Source organism: Aquila chrysaetos, chromosome 20, assembly GCF_900496995.4.
Source record: "Aquila chrysaetos chrysaetos chromosome 20, bAquChr1.4, whole genome shotgun sequence".
Classification (NCBI taxonomy): Eukaryota; Metazoa; Chordata; class Aves; order Accipitriformes; family Accipitridae; genus Aquila; species Aquila chrysaetos.
The window spans coordinates 5,259,142-5,284,149 of record NC_044023.1 but is presented as its reverse complement, the minus strand read 5'-3'; the positions used below and the strand labels follow the sequence as shown (position 1 = coordinate 5,284,149).

At 45.6% G+C, this 25,008-nt stretch overlaps 1 protein-coding gene and 1 long non-coding RNA gene across 7 annotated transcripts in view; both read right to left on the bottom strand.

Annotated features, from left to right (window-relative positions):
- RBM6 (RNA binding motif protein 6) overlaps positions 1–25,008 on the bottom strand; it is a 61,477-nt gene that overhangs the window by 10,892 nt on the left and 25,577 nt on the right. For all 6 annotated transcript variants that reach the window (XM_030043534.2, XM_041118639.1, XM_030043538.2 and 3 more), the window contains 6 exons: positions 6,178–6,252; positions 4,444–4,504; positions 3,277–3,345; positions 1,917–2,168; positions 1,240–1,400; positions 436–533 (listed from right to left, as the gene is read on the bottom strand). In XM_030043534.2, coding sequence (XP_029899394.1) covers positions 436–533; positions 1,240–1,400; positions 1,917–2,168; positions 3,277–3,345; positions 4,444–4,504; positions 6,178–6,252 — 716 coding nt within the window. The remainder of the gene's footprint in view (positions 1–435; positions 534–1,239; positions 1,401–1,916; positions 2,169–3,276; positions 3,346–4,443; positions 4,505–6,177; positions 6,253–25,008) is intronic.
- LOC115353732 lies at positions 8,439–22,381 on the bottom strand. The gene is made up of 2 exons (XR_003927684.2): positions 14,287–22,381; positions 8,439–13,702 (listed from the first exon to the last, which is right to left on the bottom strand). It is a non-coding gene; the product is annotated as an uncharacterized LOC115353732 (long non-coding RNA).

Genomic DNA, 25,008 nt, shown 5'->3' with positions numbered 1-25,008 from the left:
CAAAATGATCAGCAGGACCAATAAAGGCAGAAAGACCATCTTCGCTGGCCACATGTTGGATTGTGTCCATCCCAGGAGACAGAGAGACTTTGCAGATCACTGTCTCCACAAGTTATGACCACAGTCTCTGCTGTATCCGTAAAGATGCATATCTCCAACTGCTTTTTAAAAAGCTGAACCCATTAATTCCCTCACTATGGGATTTGATGGCTGGACAACAACAAGAGGCCATGCAATATGATGATTAATCCCATACTGCTCAATCACTGAAGTTTCTTCTAGCTTTGATGCCTTCAGCTCTCCAACACATTTTTAAGTTGTAGGAACATCTGTGCTAATTCACGTGCCAACCTTTAAGCACCTGGTCTCACAACACAGCTCTAGCCTTGCAGCACATCACACAAAGGACGAGCCTACTGCCTCATCTGTCTATACCTTCTCCTCCCTGTAGCAAGATTCACTTCCACTGTACGTCCATCAATGCAGATAGGGGGATCCAGGTTCTGCAGTATCTTTAGCAACCTCAGCGCCTCCTGTAAAAGGAAAGGACAATTTCACATCCATGAGAAGGAAACATAAGCCCGTTTCCCAAATCCAGTCCACCTGAAAGTACATGATGACCACAGTAGGACAGGAAACACAACACTTTTGTCTAAATATTAGTGAAAGATACTTAGAATGTGACAAAAAGGATGAATGCATTGTTAGGTTCTCTGCTTGTCCTAGGACTGTTTTCAGCAGCCAGCTAGGGACTATATTCTCGTAGGGCTACTGTTGCCCCAAAGAGTTTTGGTGAACATCCTCTGAACCAATGCCAAAGCACAGCTAGGGAGTCTGGGAGTCACCCAGAACCAGAAAATGTGAACCCTCCAACATGGGACTGTCTCTTAATTAAGATTTTTGCCTTCTGCAGACAGAAACCACTGAGTTCAACTTCCCCACAAACAAAATATCTGTGCAAGAGGTGTTCAAGTTTAGGAGGGTCTACAAAGAAATGTGTTGGGCAAGAAACTCACTCAGCATTACATCTTGCGACAACAGACTATCTTGGCACCTAAAGCCAGAGAGCAACAGCTGTATCAGATATTCCCTGTACCTAGCCAGACAAGCAGAAGAGAGGACTCAGTCCAGGACAGCTGCACCACAAGTACAGCTATTTCTTGTATTTCTGTGATTTCTCTACTTCTACAGACTATAGATGCCAACAGGGGGAGCATGTGAAAGCAGGAAACTACTTACAGCATGTGAATCCAGTTCAATGAAGCCATAGGTCTGCCCCATCCTTCCAGCCTTGTTCTTCATGATGCGCACGCTGGATGTGGAGAGACGCACATATGGGGCCAGGAGCCCCACAATCACTTCTGGTGGGGTGAATCGAGTAATACGCTTCAGCATGATTGCTGTGAAGCACAATGAGGGAGGTGGCCAGGAAAGAAATAGTAAAAAAAGATAATTCAGATCTAAGTTTATTGTGATAGCACAGGTAAAACTAAACCCACTCAAAGCAACAACGTGGCTTCTTGCAGTCGAGTCTGGAAGCCATCGCTTTTTTTCCTCTCCACTTTGCAAGATGCTCAGAGTACTGCCTCCAATTGTTAACTTTTCCTTCCCAGAAAACAGATCAGAAAGTAGGCCCCTCCTCAGAGGAGCTCAGCCCAGGATAACTTCTGGCCAAAGAGACTTCTGCTGCTCTGCTAAGTTAACTGCACCATCCTGAAGCCAGCTTGCCCTGAATTAATTTTCCTAAAGGCAATTTGCCAGCACCTTTGGAGCTGGACAGCCCACCATCACTTGATGCATGGATTTGCACAACATAGAAACAGCCTCTAGAGGTTTTAGTGAAAGTTGCCCTTTCTGCAGATGGCCTCATGGAGCGCAAGCAAGACAAATCCAAAATTGGGCCCTGTGCCACTCACTTCTGCTTCCTCCACCATCCTGTGGTGTGGCTTCCTCTGCTTCTCTCTGAGAAGGCAGCTCCTGGTGCCGGTCCATATCCCTTCTCTTCTCCTGTGAGGGCCGCCGCTCTCTCCCTTCGTCTCTCTTCCTTGGCTCCTGCTCCTGAGGCTGACACTCCTGCTGTGGAGCAGGAACTGAGGGCTGGAGAGGCTGCTTTGGAGATCCTGGTTGTCCTGATAACTCTTGCTCAGGTTTTTCAAGCTTTGTCTCTGCTGTTAGAGAGGAGAAATGGACTGGTTTCCCATACAGTGTTTCAGCATGTATTTTTCTCCTCCTGTTTTCTGGCCACTGCGGTAGCACCCCTTATAAAAGGCTAACCTGTTCTTAACGCATGTCTTAACACTCTGCAGACACAAGGTGTGTAAGGACAAGCTAGATACTGCTCATCCTTCCATTGCCATGTTTCATGTTGGGCTCGCCTGTCCTGGAGGACACCTGACCTCTCCTGTCAGAGACAAAAGGCTTTTTGGCCTCCTTTCATGATTGGCTCTTGCCTGGGCAAACGTGAATCAGGGATGGGTTTGGATATGTTCCTCCCATGTCCAGGACAGCCTACATGGCAGTGATATCCTTACTATGCCTGATGTATTCTTGAGCACCCATAGCTGAGCAGTATCAACTAGTAACTGTCACCCTACCTCTATGCTAGAGGAAAACTGGGTGCAGACCCCTATGATCACTAATTGAAATGAATCATAATACTGATTTTGATCAGGTGCCTACTTACCACAGATGAGGCAGATATTTATGGAAACACCCTGCCCCCCAGCCTAGTTATGCAATGCAGAGAATATAAATCCCATGAAGTTTCTGTGCTTGAAGGCCTCTGAAGCATCTGGCTTCACTTCAAAAGAGATCCCTACCTGAGCTGCTAAAGCTGTTGGAAAGGGAAGCCAAAGCTGTGGGGCTGCAAAGTCGGACTTCACCAGCCCTGCACCTGCTGCTGAAGCCTCTTCCCAGAAAGAGAAAGAAATGAGAGTGCAAGACTTGGCACAGTGAAGCTTCACTCTTTAATGCCCACCAGAGCACCTCCCCACTCTCGTTCTGTTTGGGCAGCGGGCAGCATGGCAGAACACACAATGATTCTGCATGTAAATGTTGGGAAAGTTGCACACTGACTTGCTTGGCTGTCAGCACAGCTCATGTTGGACAGGCCCATACTAATCTGTCTGCAGTTTGCAACCTGCAGAGTTTTGGCTACACGAACCTCGTGTAAAATTTGCATCGGAAACCAATCTGCATGTGCAGCTGTGAAAACTGCCCATGCAAATCACACAGACATAAGCACAACCCCGGAGGTGGGGAAAGCAATTCTCTTACTGAATTCTTGCTCAGCTGATGCATCCTCCCCCTCAGAACCACCTCTGGAATCTGGGCCTGCTCTGCTTCCTGTAAGAGAGGAATATCAAAGTCCATTTCAAGACCATGAGTCACAAAGCATGCAAGAACTCACGCAAAGCTGCAGTAACGACTGTATATGCCTAGAGTTGTTTTGTTTCACTCGGCAATTAAAGGACAGTCATACAGAGGTTACCTTATTACACATTTTCACAATCAACAAAAGCAGGTCAGTAAGAAGCATGCACCACAATCTGTCTTCAAAGCATCTTAAAGGCTCTGTTTAATTTGCTCCTTGGCATTTTTATTACAACCCACAGTTGTGTTAGGCCAGCTATGAGAATTTTGCCTTCATAATGCTGATGGAGGAGCTACAGTGCAACGAAAACACAACCACAGGGACAGTTCTTCAGTAAATAAAAAGTTCTGCGTCAGTAGTTATTTTAATGTCCTTCTGCCTGGGGTATGCAGGTAAGAAATGCAAAACATCAGAAGCCTGCTCAAAGATACAGAGAGTCAAAGCTTACAAAGTGCCTGGAAGACCTGCTCGTCCCAAAGAAATCAGTTCCTCAAGGGAGTGTGTTTTGGCTCTCGTGCCCTCCCACCCCAAAAAGCAGAGGTGCTGGTGGGGTGAGGAGAAGCTCCTGGAGGAGCAGAAGTCCTTTCCATGCACTTCTTACAGTCAGCAAGGTGAGTTCAGCAATTCAAATCCTGGATTCACCTCTAATCTGAGAGCCTCAAAATAATAACACTAAAAACATGCAGCTGCATCTCCTAAGGAAGGTGGGTTGAGGGGAAGCCATCTCACCTATGGCCAGCAGAACTAGCTCACAGTCCTAGAGGACACACAACCCGTAACTCTGTGGACGAAGGACAATACCAGAGCAATAGGAAGGAAAGGCTTTGTGCAGTAAGACACCTCTCCACCAAGCCTCACAAGAACAGAGAACCTGGTAGCAACACATCTGCATGTAACATCTTTAGTGTGGACAGGGAAAAGGGTCTAAATGAAGCAAAACTTATAATCCTCCTAACACAGTGCTCAGCTAGCCCACTAAAAGGGATGCCACAGGAAAGCCAGAAGACAAACTTACTTGTCAGGGCAGATGAAACTTAACCGACCAAGCACAGGGGACCAGATATACTCACCATCTCTTGGGAGCTTGCAATAGGAGCAGGAAGATCTGTAGCCCACAGTACACACCTTACACTGCAATGGAAGATGGACAGCATGAGGAAGTCATGTTTTGAAGGCAGTGGGTACAACCTACTCCAGAAGGCCAGACTCTGCAGTGCTTTCAGAAAGTAAGTAACAGCCACGGAAAAGTTACAGTGAGAGCTTAAGAGACAGGATGTGTAATGGCCGCAGGAGCCTTGGCTGGAATGGAAGGGAAAAGTTCACATGGCTCACAACTGGGATTGCCTTGGGAACAGGATTTTCACACAACTTCTGAGCACAGATTTGTTCACACCATGGAGGTACTTCATTAGTCCTCTCAAGTGATGCTGGACCAAAAAGCTCCATGCTAGGCACCATACTGCTAGCCACCATGTTGTTTCAAAGGATCCAAAGTTACCTTTGTATTCTCTAATCTCAACTCACTCCTAAAGCAGTGACAAAGTCCTTATCTGAGCTAAACTGTAGATACTGATGTAATTTGCTGCACAGGGAGAATCAGTGAAGAGGTGTCTGCTAACCAAGAGGTAAGAGCTGTACAGGCTCGGATGGTTATCCCACCCAGAACCACCGTGGAAAGAGCCAAGTGCCCCATTTTCACAGCTCTCTCTGAACATAGCATTCCTAACTTCCTCTTCAAACTCTTTGTAAATGCATTGCTTCTCTTTCATGCAATTTTCTTTTCTCTAACTAAAGCCCTGCAAATGCCCTGGGGCACAAGAAAGCTCTTTCAGGCCACACTTGTGCACAGCAATGGTAGGGACATACACTTCCAGCTACTTCTCATTGCACTGAGCTGTTGTGAAACCACTGCTTGAAACTTCTGTCTCTACTTGATCTCTGGAGCATTGTAAGCACAGACGAGGCGCTGAGCAACAGCTCTGCTGGCAGCTGGAGTGCATCCAATTAGCCTGGATGAAGGTCTTTGTAGTCCAGTGTGATCCAATGGTCAAGGTGGGAGTCTTAACTAGAACTGATCCCTTCCTGCCCTGCTGCAACCTCTTGGTCTGCAGTCAGTGGGAATGCAGGCAACAACCCTGCCCTTTGCTCTAGCACTCCTCCCTGCCTCCTGCAGCCAAAAGCGCCCATTCTGGGAGAACGGCTGGAACGGCATGGGAACAAAGCTGACCCTCGGGCAACTGTGCCTCCCCAGAAATAGGCCAGTTCCAGTCTGTACTAACTGCTGCCTAGGCTTGGACTCATTTCCATGCTTCCCTCCCTGCTGCACTTACTACACTCAAATCTAGATCACAGGTTCCTGCATGAGACAGAGGGGTGGTTTGCACTTTTACACTGGTGAAAGTTCTGGTTACCTGGGCAGTGAAGACACTTGCAGTTACACACATGAACCAGAGTGAAAGCCTGTCCCATTCCGGCTGGCAGAATCACTGTCTCATATTAGTTTTTAAGGAGAAAGGATCCACACACTATTTTCCCCACTTGTTAAAAGAGAATCACTGCATAGGGATGAAGCTGCTCTGTGCATAAAACACTGGCTACCTGTGCCAGCGCAACATGCACTCATAAGTGGTATGAAAAACAAGGTAGGCAAAACCCCAGAAGTTTAGAAGAGACGAGAGCTTCAGGGCAGGTATTACTCTTAAGGATATTCAGCCGCTGAACAAATATTTAACACTCCTCTCTGCTGCCACTGCCATGAGAGCCAGCAGGGGAAGCAAAACACAGCGCTCTGATTGTATACTTACACGTTTGCAACGCCAAAACTCTGGGCACGGAGTGTACTCAAGGGTCACTTCTTTGCCACCGATCGAAAGAGTTCCCTGTTGAGACAAGGGGGTAAATGACGAATGTGCCCAGCACACACAGATTACTCAGAGGCAAAGAAAGGGGTTAAAGCTCTGGTTCCTAAAGGTTTCGCAAGTGAAAGAGGGTGAAAGGGGGAAAAAGTCTCCCGGTTCAGTTAGCTGGAGCTTTGCCATGGAAGTGGAAGGGAAACTGCCTGTGCCCTGCTCTAGTACGGGGCTACAAAGCTGTGTTTTAGCTCCAGAGGAACTAGGCAGAAGAGGCTTTGCCACCTCCCAGGAAGAGCAGAGGTCGAGTAACCAGAGCACGAGAGGGAAACTGCTTTAACCTGCTTTTGTCCACATGCTGGAAAGGGGCAGCTGGACAGCCTCCTTCACACCAGGCTGGCCTCAAGGCCGCTACTTGAGGAGAAATACAAGGAAAAATGCCTCTGAGGTGAGAGAATTTTCATACTTGGGTTAGTCTTCGTGTCACTCATGAAACCCTGGCTTTCCTTCAGAGAAGTATGCCAGCACGTGGCAAGGCCCCCAGCTCTGCAACCAGCAGAGCCACTCCACTGCCTACAAAGACACACTGCTTTCAGCTCCGTGCATGACGCTTTGGAGAGATGTCAGAAGCCCAACAAATCCACAAGCTTTGCTGAAATGCAGATGATTTACAGGCGAAATGAAGTCGTAGGTGCAAGTCCCAGTAGGTGCTGGGGAGCTCCTGCCCGGAGCAGCCCATAAAAGCAGTGAGCAGCAAGGACTCCCAGTGGCTCTCATCTGCCGTGGACAACAGACCATGCCTGGGCATGCAGGATGCAGGCCGAGCCACAAATGCATGGAGCCATGAGATATCTCATGTCACTGGAGGCACTGCCAGACCACGCAGTCTGTATTTCCCAATACCACAATATGAGACTCGGTGACAATAATGAGACACAGACCCAGGTCTCCCAAGCCCCAGGAGAGCAGCTGCTCCTCTGGCCCATTGCTGGATGGTACAGACAGATGTCAGGGAACTGTAAATGGCCCCAAGCTATTTTGGAGACCTCTGGTGAGCCCAAAGTTTCCTAGGTACTCTGACCCTGTAGCCTAGTCATGCAAGAGCCCCCAGAGCAAACCATGAACATGAGAAAACAAGTTCCCAGAGTTATTATTCAGAAGTCACGATACACCCATGCATGAATTGCTGTGCAGAACGTGAGGGAGATGCTAGGAATATGTAAAGTAGGAGGGAAGAGTTCATGGGAGCGAATCACTCAGCAGCAGTACAACAATCCTTTAATCCCTACAAAAAAATGCAGCAGAGGAAGTTGGAGACCAAAGACACTGCCCTGTAAGGTCAGGTTCCACCACCTCCCCTCTCCACAGCCTGCCTTTTACAGACCAAGGCCGTCCTTTCCTACCAGGCCTAAGGGGTTTCCCTTCTGCTGCCCAGCTGTTCAAGCACTGCTTTCCAACATGGATTTGCCTTTGCCTCACAGAAAGCTGAGCCATTCCTAGACCTTGCGGAGGGCTGGTACGTGCACCCAGAGCACAGTGCTGCAACCTCAGATGCAAGGAATCTCCTCGGGGCCTATTCACAGCATGCAGTATTGCCTACTTTACATGTCTAGAAGGTTTGCACCTTCTTTAAGGCAGGTGAGGAAACACAAGTGAGAAAGACAGGGAAGTGGAAATCAAGGCTGCCCCACTGGGACTGTTGGTCCCTCCGAGATGGACGTCCTTCCTCTCCCAGGCAGGGCACCCATCACACCACACCACACACTCAAGAGACGGGCAGTGCCAGGAGAGCAGGCTAGAAATGCCCACGTCTGCCTCAGGACCCACCGAGCACAGGCAGGGAGAGAAGGCAGGGTGCACATCCTCATGAGCAGAGCTGTGGCCACTCCGTGAGCCCAGGGAAGTCCTCAGAAACAGCAGCTCCTCAGCAGGCAGTTGCAGCCCTGCCTAGGAGCTCAGGAGACAAGGACAACTAGATTTGAGGACGCTTCCTCTGGTAGGGCAATCCATCATACAGCTTCATTCTTCTACCAGCCATTGAGGATAAAACTTGCCAGAAGCCTTAGGAGTATTTTTGTTTTTATGGAAAATGGTTTTTAAGTGCATGTGGTGCTGGTCTCTACTGCAAATTCAGTTCTTGGAGACTGCAGAAAGTGTCACTTGCATAATTACTCCTTAATTTCCTTAACACCCTGCTGATTGCCTGCTCGTTTTTCCAGCAAGCTCTCTCTTACTGATTTCTTCTTGATAAAGTTATTTTCAAGGTTGCAATCATCATTTAACACTCCAAAATGAGTCCTTCATTTAGGACACACATTGTCAGGATTCAGTGACTTTAAATTCCTCATTCCCCCATTTCGTTACTAGATTCCATCCCAAATATTTTCAGAACCTTTATTTCCTCTAGTCCCCGTCACTGCTTATTCTTTTTCATCTATATCTTCTTCCTTTTCTCTGCAAAATGTTTTGGATAATACTCTGATTTTCAGTTCACCACTTTCAATTGAGCAGACCTTTGTGAAATCACAAAAATCTTCTGAGAATTCAGGGAGCAGTGCTAGAGGGAAAAAAAAGGTAAGCCCAAGGTATGCCAGATGTACTGTCTGGTGCCCAGACTGTAACAATCTCTTCCATATTCACGCATTTTACCCTGGACCTCTCTCACCGACTCAATTGCACTATCCTGTTAATTCTCCTTGTGGGTTTTCAACATCCTGCACTTCTGAGCAGCTTGGCCTTTTCTTTCTAAATCAGTATGCTACAGAAATGTCTCTCTGGTCCTCCCAGTCAGGAACCTCCCCCTCAAAACTAGCAGTAAACACACAGTTGACTCACCAGTGAAGGGTTGAAAAGGCAGCACAGCTCTGCAGTACTAGAACACTGAGCTCTCAGCCACGGAAACGCCTAGATTTCCAAGGGCACAAGCAGATTCTACTGTTTTTTCTGAATTGCCAAATTCATCAAAACAGAGCATCAGGACTTTACTGCTGGGAGCAATGATTTATGCTACTGTTCGGTATCTTTCACACACAGTTATACGTGCTTTTTCACTTACAGGTCTGTTGGAAATGCAATACTGGATTCTAGTCTAAGTGATACAATTCAGTACAAGCCATTTCAGCTAAAGCTACTAAAAAATCTGCATCATCTGGAATAACAGCTGATGGCTTAGTATGTAAATGTTACTGTCAGGAGACTCTGATCAACTAAGCAATCCCATCATGAGGTGGTCCTCGAGAGAGCGATGCCATGAAACTGTAAAGCCTGTTTGCAGAAAGTGCACACAGCAAGTAGCAATGTCTCAAAGCCCTTCATTGAGCAGGGACAAACCCCACAAGAACAGCTTACTTTAAGAGAAGGAAAGAAAAAGGGAAGCTCCCTTAGCCATGATATCCACAGGTGATTAAATCCTTCCAAAAGCACTTTGGAGATTTTGTGTCAGCTGGGCACAAGGCTTCAGCAACAAAACTCCAGTTTTACTAGAGCTGCTTCCAAGCTCTTTGTCCCCAAAGGCAGTTAAACCAGAAGCATTAAAAGAATATCAGTAAGATCTAAACGGTAAAGGTAAGCCAACTGTAAGAAAAAAACCAGACCACATTCCTAGCACACGTAATGCCCACTCATGAGGTTGGTTTTAACTCATCTTTAGTTTATCCTCTTTGCAATCGGACTACTTTAGCAAGGAAAGAACTCACCTCCTGCTCTGAACAGAGCACAGCTAACTCACAGGTACAGGAGAAGTTGTGTGTGCTACCAAGTAGTGCAGGTATGTGAGCACAGATCGCTTTGATCACACTTCCTAGGGAAGCAACGCAGCTACTGACAGGGCCAGGAGACAGACTGCTGCAGGTCAGACATAGCACGAGTTACCCACTTCAGCTGCTTATCTGTCAATTAGCATTTACAGTTGGCATGCTGGTATTTTTCATGTTTGTTGACAGGCTTCTAATGATGATGACTGGGGGTTGAGGAGGGGGAGAACTTGCCAAAAAAGTATCTTTATGCTCTCCAAGACCGAGATGACAGAAGAATACAAATCATCAATGTCAAAGTTTTTGCTAACGGTTTCTCTGAAAAAAATTTAGAGCATCCAAGAGCGACCTAGAAAATTTGAAACATGGAGAGCTTTTGGAGCACAGCACACTCCCTCAAATCAAACCAGGCTTCTGCTTTAACTGAACTTGGTCAAACATTAAAACCTTCAGTAAAATCTCACTTCAGAGCCTCCTAACAATGAGCTGACAGCTCTCCAAGTATTCCACCCCATGGGTCATGCTTCAGCAGTTACCACAGGGGCTGCCAAACCGCACGGAGACGTGGATGTAGCAACCAACGCTGCTGTGGATTGCTGCGGAGGAAGTGTGCTCCAGCTCTTCCAGTGGGGTGGTAACCACATGCCACCGTCCCTCGTCACAAGAAAGGCCATGGGTACCTGACTCAGTGGAATAGCAATTGTCAGTCTCAGCTTTACAGATGACACACCTGGAGCGGCGCAGGTCATTTTTGGAACAGAACCAAGGATCAGCTCTGGAGCCCCCAAATCCACAAGGATTAATAAGCCAAAGTTTCCTCCTTGGCTACAACCACAGAGCAGCAACCACGGGAGTGCACGAGGTGCCTGCACCACAAGCGAACCATACTCAGATCTCCTCCAGCGGCTGGCTCATGCACAAAACCAAACACCACCTCAGCTAATTATTTCTTATATTGTTCATAGTTTGATTAAATGGAAAATATCCGTGCCATGAACTGAAAGGTTGTGGTATCCTTCTTGCTGACTAATAACCAAGTTGGAAAACTGACATGGTTCCACATGTTAAAAATGAACTGAAAATATCATTTGCAAACAGATATAAAATTGCATACAAAGATTATGACAAAAGAATGCTTACGGGCAGCACAGCAAAGCAGTCACATTAAAATACCAGAATTAACCTCGTTTACATGATGTTATTTCAGCCCTCTTATGCGTATTTACTATAATTAGGATGGTTATTCAAAAATCATTATACACCCATCATTTAAAAATTATTTAAACTGATTAATGACTAGTGTTTATTGCCTTGGGGAGCCTCAGATAGTACCCCAGGAGGCAGCCTGGGAATGCAGAGGGAGCCCATGGTCCCAGCAGCACTTCCTAGGACAGTGAGCACTCACAATGCTCAGGGTATTTTCCAGTCCTGGCCTCCGAATGCACTGGACGGCACAGGACAGGGAGACAAGTGGCTGACAGCAGAAGTCGGGTTATCTAATTGTAACCACAAATCAGACTGCTTTCAGGTTTTTCTCCTATTTGAGTATGGATTATAAATGCAAATTTAACAACCCCAACTGCAACACAATGTAAATTATGTAATCGCATCCTATTTCACTGGCATGGTTCTCATCTCTATACAGAGGCTGGAGGGAAGCTGGCAGGGAGGGCACGAGGTTCTCTCCCTTAAGGTATTCATCTTCACATAAAGCACGCAGACAGGGTCAAACACCAAAAGTCCCTCTCAGCCACACATCCCCAGCTGCTCATGGAATTCAGGAGGCAGCAGCTTCCTGGGATGGAGCAGAGGGCCAACACCAAGATGCCTGGGAGGGTAAGAGACCAGCTGGATATATTTCAAAACAAGATCATTTCAGCCACAGAAACTGGCTTCTCATCCCGTTTTTTCCATATGCTGAAGTTTTTATCTCCAAGCTCCTTGGCAGCTGCTGTGCAAGGGACTCAACTCTACAGAGCAACAGGCAGTACATTTGCTTACCTTTGACAAAAAGCAGATGAGAAAAGCTGTGAACTCACAAACCACAATCCATCTGTAATTAAACATTTAGAAAACAGAGCATGACAGAGAGAGATGAAGAAACAAGAGCAATCCAGCCTGCTGCAGGGCACTGCAGCAATCTGGCATTTCCTACAGGAAGAGCAATTACAAGCAAATTCCTAGTGTAGTGGGACTCTCCCCAAGGCTCTCAGCCCCCTTCTCCAGCTCCCTAATCATCTGCGGCTCAGGGACTTCTTTTTATTGGCCTAATCTATCAGTGACCAGTAGTCTACTGCTGAGTAGCTGACAGTCAAGGCAGAAGGTTCAAGATATACAGGGGAAAAAGATGGTCAGGTGGATCCCTGGGGAATGGTTATATCACCAAGTGGATCCAAACAACCTTGCTGTGTATTATTATTATTATTACAGGTTTTTATCAAGGCTAACACTGAGATGAATCTTGCACAATAGTTGTGTTAGTGGTCACCTGGAAAGGAGGATGTTTGGCTCCTGAGCATCAGTGATGCTTGGAGCTCAAGAGCATGTGGCATCCCTTTGAACCATTTAGCAGTAAGGCATTCGTTTCAACAGTGATCTGATGCCAACCAGCATGGCATGCTCAGGGCTCATGGTCTTCAAGGTCAGAGGAGGCCCGAGACTGAGAGCTGAGAGATGTCATCATCAATCCTGAGTTAACAGAACATAATTTCAGGCACATCACTGACGCGCATGTTAAACAAAATTGGCCCTAAAACAGAACTGAGGCACTAGGAGGATAACTTAGAGAGTCCTAAAGATGTAGTAGCTAAATATAACAGATTGAGATGCTATACAAGGATTATTTTATCCCAGATAGCACTCAGTGCCTCTTTTTCAAACTCCTTTCATATAAAACCCATTACCTACTTGCACGGGGACCATCCACCGTGACACACGTTTCCATTTCTACTTGCTCCCGGATACCCCTCCTCAGGCCTCCCTTTCTGCCTGGTTATCCAGGTCATTTGTCCTTGAGCAGAAGGTACCAGTCTGCATCCTTTAAGTACCTTATTTCCACAGACACCCAATCTAGCCTGCTGAGACACCTCCAGTTTTCTTCCTACGATTTCTAAATTCCCTGGATACCAGCCATACTCTTTTTAAGCAAGTCCCAGTATCTTTCTACAACTCATCTCCCCCCACTGACATCCTTTTCGCAAATATACACTGAAATTGCCTTTCAGACTATGCCAGCTCTCTACATTTTACTGCCTGAATTATGAACTCCAATTCACTTCCAAGTTAGGACTCTCAAAATGCTTATCTTTTAAACACAGCATTTGCTTCACTTGTCAGCACGCTCAGTCCTGCTCCGAGAACACCACCAAAACAGTTGGTACAGGCAAGCTCCCAGCTATGGCTCCAGGACGGATAACAGCCATGTGTCGCAGCTTGAGAAAACACAAAATGTGCCTTGGACTTCACACGCTCTAGGGCCAGCTTTGGGTGGTAGGTGATACGAATGGCTTCTACATTTCACCCTTTAAGGAGATTTCAACACATCTGAAAGCTTTCTTTGATCCAGTGAAGCGCAGTGGACCTTTTAGCTGCCACTGAAAGCCCTAACGTCTCCCTGTCCAGCGAATTCTAACCTCCAGCTTCCCTCACCCCTCTGAAGAGGGCACCTTTGCAGATCAGCATTATAGGATCACTGGAAAAATGTGGAAATTTTAAAATGAAAGCCTTTCCTATTGTCCTAGTTTCAGCTGGGATAGAGTTAACTGTCTTCCTAGTAGCTGGTAGGGTGCTATGTTTTGAGTTCAGTATGTGAAGAATGTTGATAACACCGATGTTTTCAGTTGTTGCTAAGTAGTGTTTAGACTAATGTCAAGGATTTTTCAGCTTCTCATGCCCAGCCAGCGAGAAAGCTGGAGGGGCACAAGAAGATGGGAGGAGACACAGCCAGGGCAGCTGACCCAAACTGGCCAACAGGCTATTCCATACCATGGGACATCCCATCTAGTATAGGAACTGGGAAGGGGGGGCGGGGAATCGCCACTGGGGACTAGCTGGGTGCCGGTCGGCGGGTGGTGAGCAATTGCACTGCGCATCATTTGTACATTCCAATCCTTTCATTATTGCTCTTGTCATTTTATTAGTGTTATCATTATCATTATTAGTTTCTTCTTTTCTGTTCTATTAAACTGCTCTTATCTCAACCCGTGGGTTTTGCTTCTTTTTCCCGATTTTCTCCCCCACCCCACTGGGTGGGGGGGGACTGAGTGAGCGGCTGCGTGGTGCTTAGTTGCTGGCTGGGGTTAAACCACGACACCTATACAGTACGAAGGGGTCAGAAGAGGATTTCTAGAGTTCAGACAGTGAGGGTCTGGGGGTATCAGGAGATAACAGCTCAAAGGGTGACAAGTTCTGCACTCTAGTATTACTGGCTGCGCTCCCATTCCACAGCTAAAGAGAAGCATGGATGGTTAAGGACTTATTACAGGGTAAGCTAAGAAGGTCGTGCATATCAAACACTTGTTCCCATGCTTAAAAAAGTATGAATCAGGCTGAATCCTCTATTTGAAAAGTATACTTAAACTATCAAAACTTAAGAGCATTTAAATATTTAGCATATTCATAGATAGCTCTAGGGAAGGGTCCACATGGCCCTGCCTCATCTATATTCCTTTTCTGATTCATCATGGTCTACTGTCTGGACACTGTGTTTGACCAACAGCTGCTTCAAACACTCCCTTTGCTCCCAACACAGGGATTTCCCCTCTCCCTCCAAAATGCTGCTCTAGAGCCTGGACACATTTCTGAGTACTTTGTTGTATGGCCACCTTCTTCCTCAAAGGTCATCTCATCTCATAACGCTGTTAAACAATAAAAAGATTAAGCACGTTAGCACAATGCACTAATCCACGCCAGGACCTTCCTGTGCATTTCTCCCAGGGGTACCTTACAATTAGCAATGGCCATAAGGAAGCCAGGAGAACAATGAGGAAAGGCCCAGTTCCTTACTCATAGATTTGAAGCACAATATCAAAACACTAAAGAGCAATCCCAATGCAAAATCATGCTGGAAAAAAGTCAGGTTGGAAAGCTCTGCCTTAAAGGGGTAAATTTATTGCGAGAAAATTCAGCCTATTTGATTAAGCAGTTAAAGTCCCCACACCCAAACAAAAGCGTGTCCTTTTGCTGGAGCATGTAACCATGGGATTACACACCAGTTCTGACACAGCTTGACCTGCATGGTGAACAGAGTGCAGGATGTTCTGCGCAGCAGCAAACATGCACTAAGAACACACCAACTGTAAATGGGGAAGAGAGCAGTCCAGAGGCATGTCCCCCAGACATGCCTCCAAACTCACTTCTGCGCCCACTGAATTAAGCACTCAGAGCCTTCACCGGCAATGCTTTCTCTGCAGCTAGTGCTCGGGCAAGCTCCCCGCAGGACAGCCAGTCTGCTGAAAGGAAAAGATCCCAAAACCCTGGGAAGAGGGAGCAGCTCTGGATGAAAAGAGGGTTTTGTCCTTGGAGACGTCATTTCTCAACATCCCTAAATTCCCAGTTAATGGCAAAAGTGCATGCCTGATACTGACTCCCAAAGGGTGAGAGAAAGAACCCTGCCATTTGCTGGGGAAATGCACCAGCAGTGCAACACTCACCTGTGCCATCGCAATGACAGTTCCCAGCACGTCATTGTGATCTTGAGGTGGCCTGTCCAAAAGCTAAATCCAGATCCTTAACACCTAGATAGAACCACAAGGCAGCTGGCACATCTTCAGGCTGGCACCCATACCGATTTCTACATCTGAGCAGGTGCTGCCTCTTAAGAGAGCTCTTCTGAGGAGCCGATTTGGGAAACGGCTGCTTTAACCTCTTTGGTCAGTATTAGCCCAAGAAACCTGGCACAGCGTGAGAACAGAGCTATCCGAGCTCTTTGGAAAGAAATGAGTTTCTCCTGCTAGCCTGGCTTGGGTGCAATGTAACACTAGTGGGTGTCACAGCTCCCCATAGGACCCAGCAGCTCCTCCTTTACAGGGGCACTAAGGTTTAAGAGGTTCATCCAGGCAACTGCACTGCACAACAACCAGAGGTACATCCAGATCCCTCCTTCCTGGCCAGTTCCCAGAATTGCTGAAGAAAGTAGCTTAGTGCCTTGTCAGGGTGCAAGAGGCAGAAGAAGCGACTCTCCTGTGCGAATATTCAGGCTCCAAGCCTCCGGTAGCTGACCTCAGCTCTTCAGGGGAGTCTAGCCATAGAGGTGAGTGCGCAGCTGAGCAGTTCCTATGATAATCCTGACACCAAGGAAGGAAAAGAACACGATCCCCTATTGTGTCACAAGTGCCCCTGCTTGGCTGAATTCCTGAGGGACCAGGAAGGGGAAACAGCATGCACAGACATCTTGAACTGTCAGATAAGCAGCACAGTAGCAGGTGGCTCAGGTACTGCCACTTGAACCTCTTGTGGGACTCCAATACCCAGGGATGTATCAAGCCAGGCAGCGACCGGCGGCTCAGTAAAGAGAGTGGCCCGTGCAGACCAAGGGCAGACAGACACAGAGGTACTGCCTGCAGCTCCTTGTGTGCGGCTGCTCATCTCTCAAGAGCAAGCACTGGAGCACCAGAGAGGTGATGCTTTCAGCTGCTCCTCTTAGAAGCAGATGGATCAATCATTTGCCTGTCACCAAGAGGTGTCTATTAAACATTTTGGAATTCACTTCTTACATTTAATGATGGGCCCAGTACACCCCAGAAGATAGCAAAACAGACAAGCAAAGTTAGTGCAATGGGCAGAGAAGCAGGCAGTGGTAGAGGACAAACACCAGTCCCACATGGACCAGGCACAGAAGAACACCTTGTCCGGGGAAAAAAACAACCAAACCACCTCAGCTCTCTTCTCCAGTGATATCACAAGTTGGGAAGAATCAATCAGGCTTTCAAAAACCTAGGACTATAAACAGTAAAATGCCTTAGTCATCATATAATTAATGTACAGCTTCACACCATGAGACAGCTTCTTAGTGAGACTTCTCAACCTGATTTTATGTGTATGAAAATACATCTTGGGATTCTGAGGACTTAAAATTACTTTCTCTGTTAACTCTGCTCCTGAGATCCTTGATGGAAAAGTACATCGAATGTTTGCTTGGGCTTTTACTGCCATCCTGGCTCAAATCTGGTACATCAGCCCATCTGAATATTTGCTAATCTCCTGCTAAGACATGGACTGTACATCACAAAACCTAAGATTTCCCCTGCTGTCTATGAAAACAGGAGAGAATTACTTTCATCCTCTTGGTCTAAAGAAGACAGTTTCAGAGATTTAAATACTTGTATCTCATGTTTACAGCTTTATAGCTTTGACCCTCATTAAAAATGTAATTAATTACATGACGCACTTGATTTTAGACCCCTGTCCTTTGGGGAATCTACTTCTGGAAGCTGTTTGTTGAAGACATAACTAACTGAACCTACAGGTGGCCTGAAGTGATGGAGATGCAGGAAGACACTTGGATACAACATCTGGTAGTTGTCAATGCACACACACAGTGCAACAGCACAGTAAAACAAACCTTAAGGCAGAATGCTACTTTACATCAGACACTTCATTGCAACAAGTCAACGGCACATTGTACAGCTTTTTTCGCTGCAGAAGCCAGGAAGAACTTTCTACCTCCCTCCTGTGCCTCCTTGTACAAAATGGCTTCAGGATTTCCCCCCTATTGCCCTCTTCTGGGAGCAAGCATAGCCAAAGATTCAGTAAGCTGGTCACACAGTGGTACTGAGGACCTCTCAGTTGCTGTCCCATTCACACATGCTGGGTTAAACAGGTCACCAGATACGATGCAAGAAGAAATTCTCCCTCTCTCAAACGAGAGAGGATTGGGGGAAGTTTGTGCCTTTCCTCAGAAGCGCAGAGGGCTGTTGTCTGCCAGCAGCCTCGGTGCTCTTCCACCTAACATGTTTTCTTGTCCTGCACAGATGTAGAATGACAGCAATGCTCCTGATCTCTGATCCCGTAGCATACAGTGTTTCTTGTGATCTCTGTAGGTATTAAAGTTTTAATAAGAGTCTCAAAGGTGCCCTGTGGCTTGCAGGGGAATGGGGCGGATAATAACTGTGTGTCCTTCTGTGTTAAATACCTGTTTCCTTGTTGCCTGTGATTGATGGATAATGACACAATAGCCCACTCAGGCGTGCCAGCCCCCACTTTCCACTGTAATCATGTTTCATTTCTAGTCAACAACATGAACAGCCCAGTTACAGTCAAATGGAAACAGAAATTCACAAATAAAATTGCTGTTTGCCATAGCTTTGATCTTGAATCTTCAAACTTGAAACATATGAATTTAACCTCTTCCTTGTGCAATTCTCATAACCCAAGCAGAAAATGGCAAATTCAAGGCACTCTTTTTGAATGTACCCCAATTCTAGGTACCCAAACTTCCACGATTTACATTAAAAAGGTCCAACACAAACTCAGCTGGGAAGAAAACAGACCAAAATCCAGATCTGAAGGGAATTCCTGCTCTCTCTCACTGCCTATCATACTCATAGTTATGCAAAAAAAAAGTTTCTGCAGAAAAGCAGTCTGACCATCATTCTTCTAAGAGAAGGAAACAGTGCTTCTGCCTTCCTTAACCACTGGGAGTGTGCAGTTTGACATTTTTTTCAGCTTCTAGACTCAACCTTTTACCTTCCTGTTCCAGCAACCCAACATCAACAGTGCATCAAGGAATGGAAAAAGCAATCATCACCAAGATAGCATAAAAGCATGAACGAACAGTTCTGATGCTGAAGCTAACAAAAGCAACTGATCAAGTGAAAATTGCAACAACATTTTGGTGTGCTCCCACTTATCAAAACAGTCCAGATGGAGTCTTAGCGCTATAAGCTGGCTCATCTGCTTGTAAAACATATCTGGTGTTCCCCTCAACGTTGCTGGGATTGGGCTGAGAAGGACTGCTGTCTCTTTCACAATGACAGGTCTTGTGCAAACCATTATGGCAAAACCGTGATAGAAAATGGTCTTGCTCTGGAAATGAAAGTTATGGTGTGCTCACCAAGATGCCTTTATTCATGTAAACTGAACCCATACAGACATTCCTCTCTCACTGCGTCTGTGTCTCCTTTAAGTAACTTCAGTCATACCATCAGCACCATCCACTTCCAAGACTACAGAGGAAATTTCTGATAGTGCATCTGCAATTCTGTTAGTCACCAGCTTACTTAAAGGATGACTTCAAAAGCATCAAAGCAAATTAGTGGCATGAGTCCTACTAACTTTCATATAGGAGCTTGATCAAGGGATTTTACATCTTAATCCAAAATCACCTTCTGTCCATGTACACAATCTATCAGATAATTTTGGCAATACACTATCTGTCCTATAGCTGATTTAGCATACTCCTTTGAAGCACTTTGATGCTACAATGATACATGCCTTCCAAACGGTTACACAAGAATATATTTAGAGTTTCTACAGATCTTCATAGAAAATCAACCAATCATGAAGGTCAACACAATAAAAACCATACAATCTGTGAGTAAGAGCAGCCAGCAGTAAAACATTGCTATTCATTTTAAGGTGAAACTGCACCTATACGTAGCATCTGTGACTAAGATTTCCTCATTGTCACACAACTGTTCCATTACCACGTTAGGAGGAGAAGACCCGATAGCTACACAGACAAGGTAACACCTGTATCCTGCATATGTATCCAAGGACTACTTCAAATCCTTTCTAGCTCAAGGCAAAATCTCACCTACAAACGAGTTCAAAGGTTGAGTGTGCCAGATGCCGTGTCACTCAGGAAAACGCTTTGCATGTTGACAATACTGAAACAAAGCTATTTCTTAGGTGTTGCTCTGCCAATGAGTGCTCTACAATACAACTTTAGGCCTATGGAAGGGGCAGAGAGCAGACTTATCTGTGGTACACGTTGCATTTCATATTCATGAGCAGAAGTTTTCAAGTACCCCCATTTTTACAACAGCCATGCTGGGCATGACCAGAGGTCCAGCTGCCCAACAGTGGTTCCTCACTTTGAGCCACCAGTGTGGGGAGTATCCACCCCCATGCACCTTTAGATGCTGCACAGCGGCATGTGGTAGCCAACAGGAGTGAGTGATGCACTGCAAGTACTGGTATATCACATCATATGATCAGTCAGCCAGAGAGGACTGGACACTTATCTAGGCATTCGCTCATGGATCAAGTTATTTAAACAAATTTCAGGAAATCACAATTATTCCTCAACGTTTGCCAGCTCAAGCTCCTGGTGCTGTAAATAGAACATCTATCCCAACAGAGAAAAACTTGATTAACAAGGCATTTGAATCTACGGGGAAAGAATGGACATTTCAGAGATATATCATCACACAGATTTGTTAATGTCAACTGGCAAAAAATCCCAGCAAACCCATAACCAGAACTTCAATGCCGTGGGGCTGGGGGAGAGCAGTTTCATTTTAGAAAAGGGTAGGGAGGGATGCTTTACGTGGAACAACCTATTTACACAGCAGCCCAAGTGAACTTCAGCACACGGAATCGATGATTCTGCAATATACAGCAGTACCTGAGTCCTGAGATAACCCTGCTGGGCCACACATCCCCAGCAGCAACCAGAGATACTAAGGAAGTCCTGGTTAAGCATCTGCTGCACGTTCCAAGCAGCTCACCCAGAAGCTGTCCCATGGGACAATCCCATTACAGAGCAGCAGTTCAGCAGCAGCAAAAGCATACAATCCTCATCACATGGCTAAGGTGAGACTGAAGGAAAAAAAGGAAGAAAGAAAAAAGGAGGACAGGATTTTGGAATAAGAGCAGGGAGGTAGAGGGACATGGCAAGCTGGGATCACATAAGTAGAGCAAGAAGATGCAGCTTCACAACTATTCCAGTTAAAAGTGCCCTTATTTTAAAATACATTGGTTAGAATGGTGTGCTTCCTGAGGCAAGGCAGGAGAGAGATGCCAAGAAGAAAGTTCTATTTTTTTTATCTGGGTAGGGCTAGAAACAACACACTGATGGGCAGCTACCACTGGCTGAAGGAAGAGTGTGTGAAGTCTTTGACAGAAGATCTCTTACAACCTCCTGTGCCAAAGGAAGAGAGACTAAGAGGATTCGCACAGCTTGTGCAGTTGAGGTGACAGAAGAGAGGAAGGTCCAGAGAAGTATTTTTAGTACCAGAATTTTTTGGCAGTTACATTTTACAACAAGACACCCTTCTCTGCACAAGGAAGGCCTCTGTAGCACGCAGAGATTAAGTCAGTCCTCTGAACAGAAAAGCAGACAGTGCATTTATCACAACATCACTGCAGGATATACACATGTACACCCACACACCAAGCCCTGCCACAGGTCATCGCAGGCAGATCCAACTGCTTATTCACAGGCAAGTGTCTGCCCAGCACTAGGAGCCTCCCACTGCAGACTTCCGTACTGATCTCAGAGGCTCACAACTCCAATTAAATGATGCTATGATGCAGTGATTAGTGAGACACAAGTGGGAATGAACAAATGATTGACTCAACATGTCAAGCCTCAGTGATGTAAGACCAGGCTGAGCTCGTGACAAGGTCACACACTGAATCAGACACACACACACACACAAAAAAAAAAAAAAAAAAAAAAAAAAAAAAAAAAAAAAGTCAGCTCTGCTGCCTGGAAATCCACTCATCTGATTACAAGGTACCCTATGGAGAGAACATTCCATAGGTCACTTGGATCATAAAAATTACTCCATAATGTGCATGTTTCCCAAATCATTAGGATGTTTACAGAAGAAACACTGCCTAGGTGTACAAGCCTTTCCACTCTCTATACACACATTCAAAGTGGAAGACTCCAAAAGGTAATTCTAGAAATCCACACAGTCAAAAGCAGGACAGGTTTAATAGGGAAAAAAAAAGATGTGTGCTAATGATACAACCTGAGCAAAATCCACACACCTAATAAACAACAAGAAAAGCAGAAGATAATGTCAGCTGATAATCCAAGGAGGACATATCAGAAGCAAGGCCATCTCCAGCACTTAGCCTAACATGCAAACAGATTTCAGTGTCTTTGTGGACACACTCAATTGTCACCACTACCCTCAACTGCAGGTTAAAGCTAAAGAGATGGAGTGACGTTGTCGAGCGAGTAAATGATGGATACCAGACAGCCCGTGAAGATACACTTGAGGCGGGTGTCATCTTCCATTACAGGGGGCATTTTGCAGATTCTAGAAAAAAATGCCAGACTCCACAATTTGGCATATCTTACCAAAAGGAAAACAATTATTTTTGACGTTTGGACACACATTTTCTCTTACAAATTGCAACACACTCCTTGCACCACAGACTTCCATAAATACTCCAAGGCTGCAGGTCACCAAAGCAGATGCATTCTCAGGATAACCACAAGCTCCTTCTGTATTTAACTGGGAAGCCACACTGGTTACTGCAAATGTTTTCAGGACAGAAAGTCCCAGGCTTTGCCTGCTTGTCACAGCATCTTGTGGATTTTAACACCAACAGCTACAGCGAAAAGCCTGTGAAGTCTGATCTGTACAAGAAGCTATGTTCACACTAAATGCAGAAAAGCACTGCAGTGAATGAATAAAAGGGCATGGGCTCAGAGCAGGAGAAATGCACAGCTGATGCTGCCAGTTGCACAGTGGTGGGATGTGCTCACGTAAAGTGAGCACCCACAAAATCCAGTAAGAATCCCTCTTACCCTCTCCAGTAAGAAACAAGCAGGGAATGGAGGTAACACTGTGCTCAGCGAGCTGAACCAGAACCGCACAGCACTGCAAAGGAAACTGCTCTCCGATATGTGCCGGCCTCAGTGCAGGAAGGCACAAGAGCAAGTCTTGGAACAACCACTCTAGCACATGCCTGGAGACCTCCACAATAATTTAAGAAGTATGTATTTTTAAAAGTTCATGCTATAGCTCTCTCTCATTTTTGCCCTCTTACTTAAGAAACAGGAGGAAAGGATTACAAAGATGTTAGTTACTAGCAACAAAAGCTAGGAAATAGTCACGCTGCCAGTGTTGCTAGGTTTGAGGCCTTAGAAGATTTGGAGACAATACTACCTAGTCAGTCAAGACTGATCATTTGCTCCAAAGCTTAAAAAAACCCTTCTGCTTCCATATGTATAACAACCATCTCTCAGTGAAAACAGTAAAATACCCAGGCAGCAGAGACAGGCTCTCTCCATTTCTCCTCCTTCACCTGCCTTTATGACACACAACAGTACACGAAGGGTACTTTATTTCCTGCCTGATCTTCTCGCACCCAATAACAAGCCTATTATGTGTGCTTCTTCTACAGATGAAGGAGGAGCGCAAAGAGATCGCAACACGTATGGAGAACAAGAGCCGTGGGACATATTCCCAAAGTTGCCTCCAAGAAGCCAATCTGGTGCCCCCAGACAGGAACACTACTACACCAGGGGCTTACACCAAGCCTGAATGCAAAGAAAACGCAGTAAGACAAATGCCACACCACAGTACAACCTTTCAAAAATGAGAATAAAGGAGGGAAAGATTATTTAGGAGAAACCATGTGACATAGCAGACAGAAACCCCATTTTCTATTCAAAATACCTGTCTCTCCCCAGTGGAGAAGCAGCTCATCAGAGACAGAAAAGAGATGCCATCTCATAAAAGTCAACTAACAACACACTTGTAACAAAAGACCAACAGGAGCATCACTAACCATCAGCCGGCAACAAGGGCTGCACCTGGGTTCAGCAAAACAACTCAACAGCCCCTCTGCCCTACCGAGGCAAAGAGCCTCCCAAAGACAGCAGGAGAGCTGGCAGCCAGCACCTAGCTCAGCCAAACCTGCCGCCCAACACCTCTGCACTAGCAATAAAGGCAGTCCATCACGTTTCACACATGTTAGATGGGACCCTTGAGCTGTAATAAATTGCCAACGCAACAATCAACAAGGCAAAGCAATTAATAAGGGGGGCATTTTCATTACTTTAGCTGCAGCAATTAATACAAGTGGAGTGAAACTGTCCTACAAAATTAGGGCAACGTAGAAGATGGCTGTATCCTTATCACAATGTACTTAACAGAAACGCCCCTCAAATCTCAGTGGTCACATACACATGCTAGACTTACTGAATGGAGGGAGTTGGACCTGGTAAATCTGTAGTTAGCAAATTTGGGAATGATCTTAAGTGGGTGCTGGTGTGTGCTGAGTAAAACAAAAGGATTTCACAATATAGGAATTATACAACATAGGGATGCAGCAAACTGTTCTTCAGGCAGGGGCAGTTAAGTAGGCATTAAACAGCATCAAAAAATGCTGTCTATGCAAAAGCTATTTATTCCCAGCCTACAGATGACTGAGAAAGAGGCAGGTTGACTAGTGAGGGACTAGGATGTCACTGTGGGCTGACACTGTTTTGCTATTTATGCTCTCACAAGTGACTGAATTTGACAGGGATAGCTGATAACCTTCTGAAAATAACTAAACTATCAAAGAATCTACGTCTTAGCTAACACAGGTTTTGGTTTTTGCAGCTTGTAAAAATGCAGATTAGTTCTCAATCTCAGGAGATGATCTTACAACTCTACCCTGGAAGATATTAAAATGGGATATCTGTTGTCTAAGGATGACTGAATTGCATAACTCCCTTTCTGAGTATCTCTATTTGGCTTTTACTGAGAACTTAAAAGTTAGCTCCCTCCCTTGCAGCAGGTCAGATACAGATCTTACTATTTTATTATTATTATTTAAATAATTAGAAGGCCTTTTTTTCCATTTTCAGTCAAGAGCAAATTAGAAAAGTTAACCTATGTGGGGCAAGCCAGAGGTTACAACTCTCCCGACCAAATTCATATAGCTTGGGTCACCCCAAAAAGCACATTTCTTGCTTCACTAATTACAAAGTACTGTAGCTCTATTAAAACATAGTGAAGATTGGTACATGCAAGCTTTGGAGATGATGCCCTCCAACCACTCCATCTTCCAGCTTTCTTCTGCACATGCACACAGGCAGCCACATACAGCAGGAAGGAAAACTGGAAGACTTCATACCCTA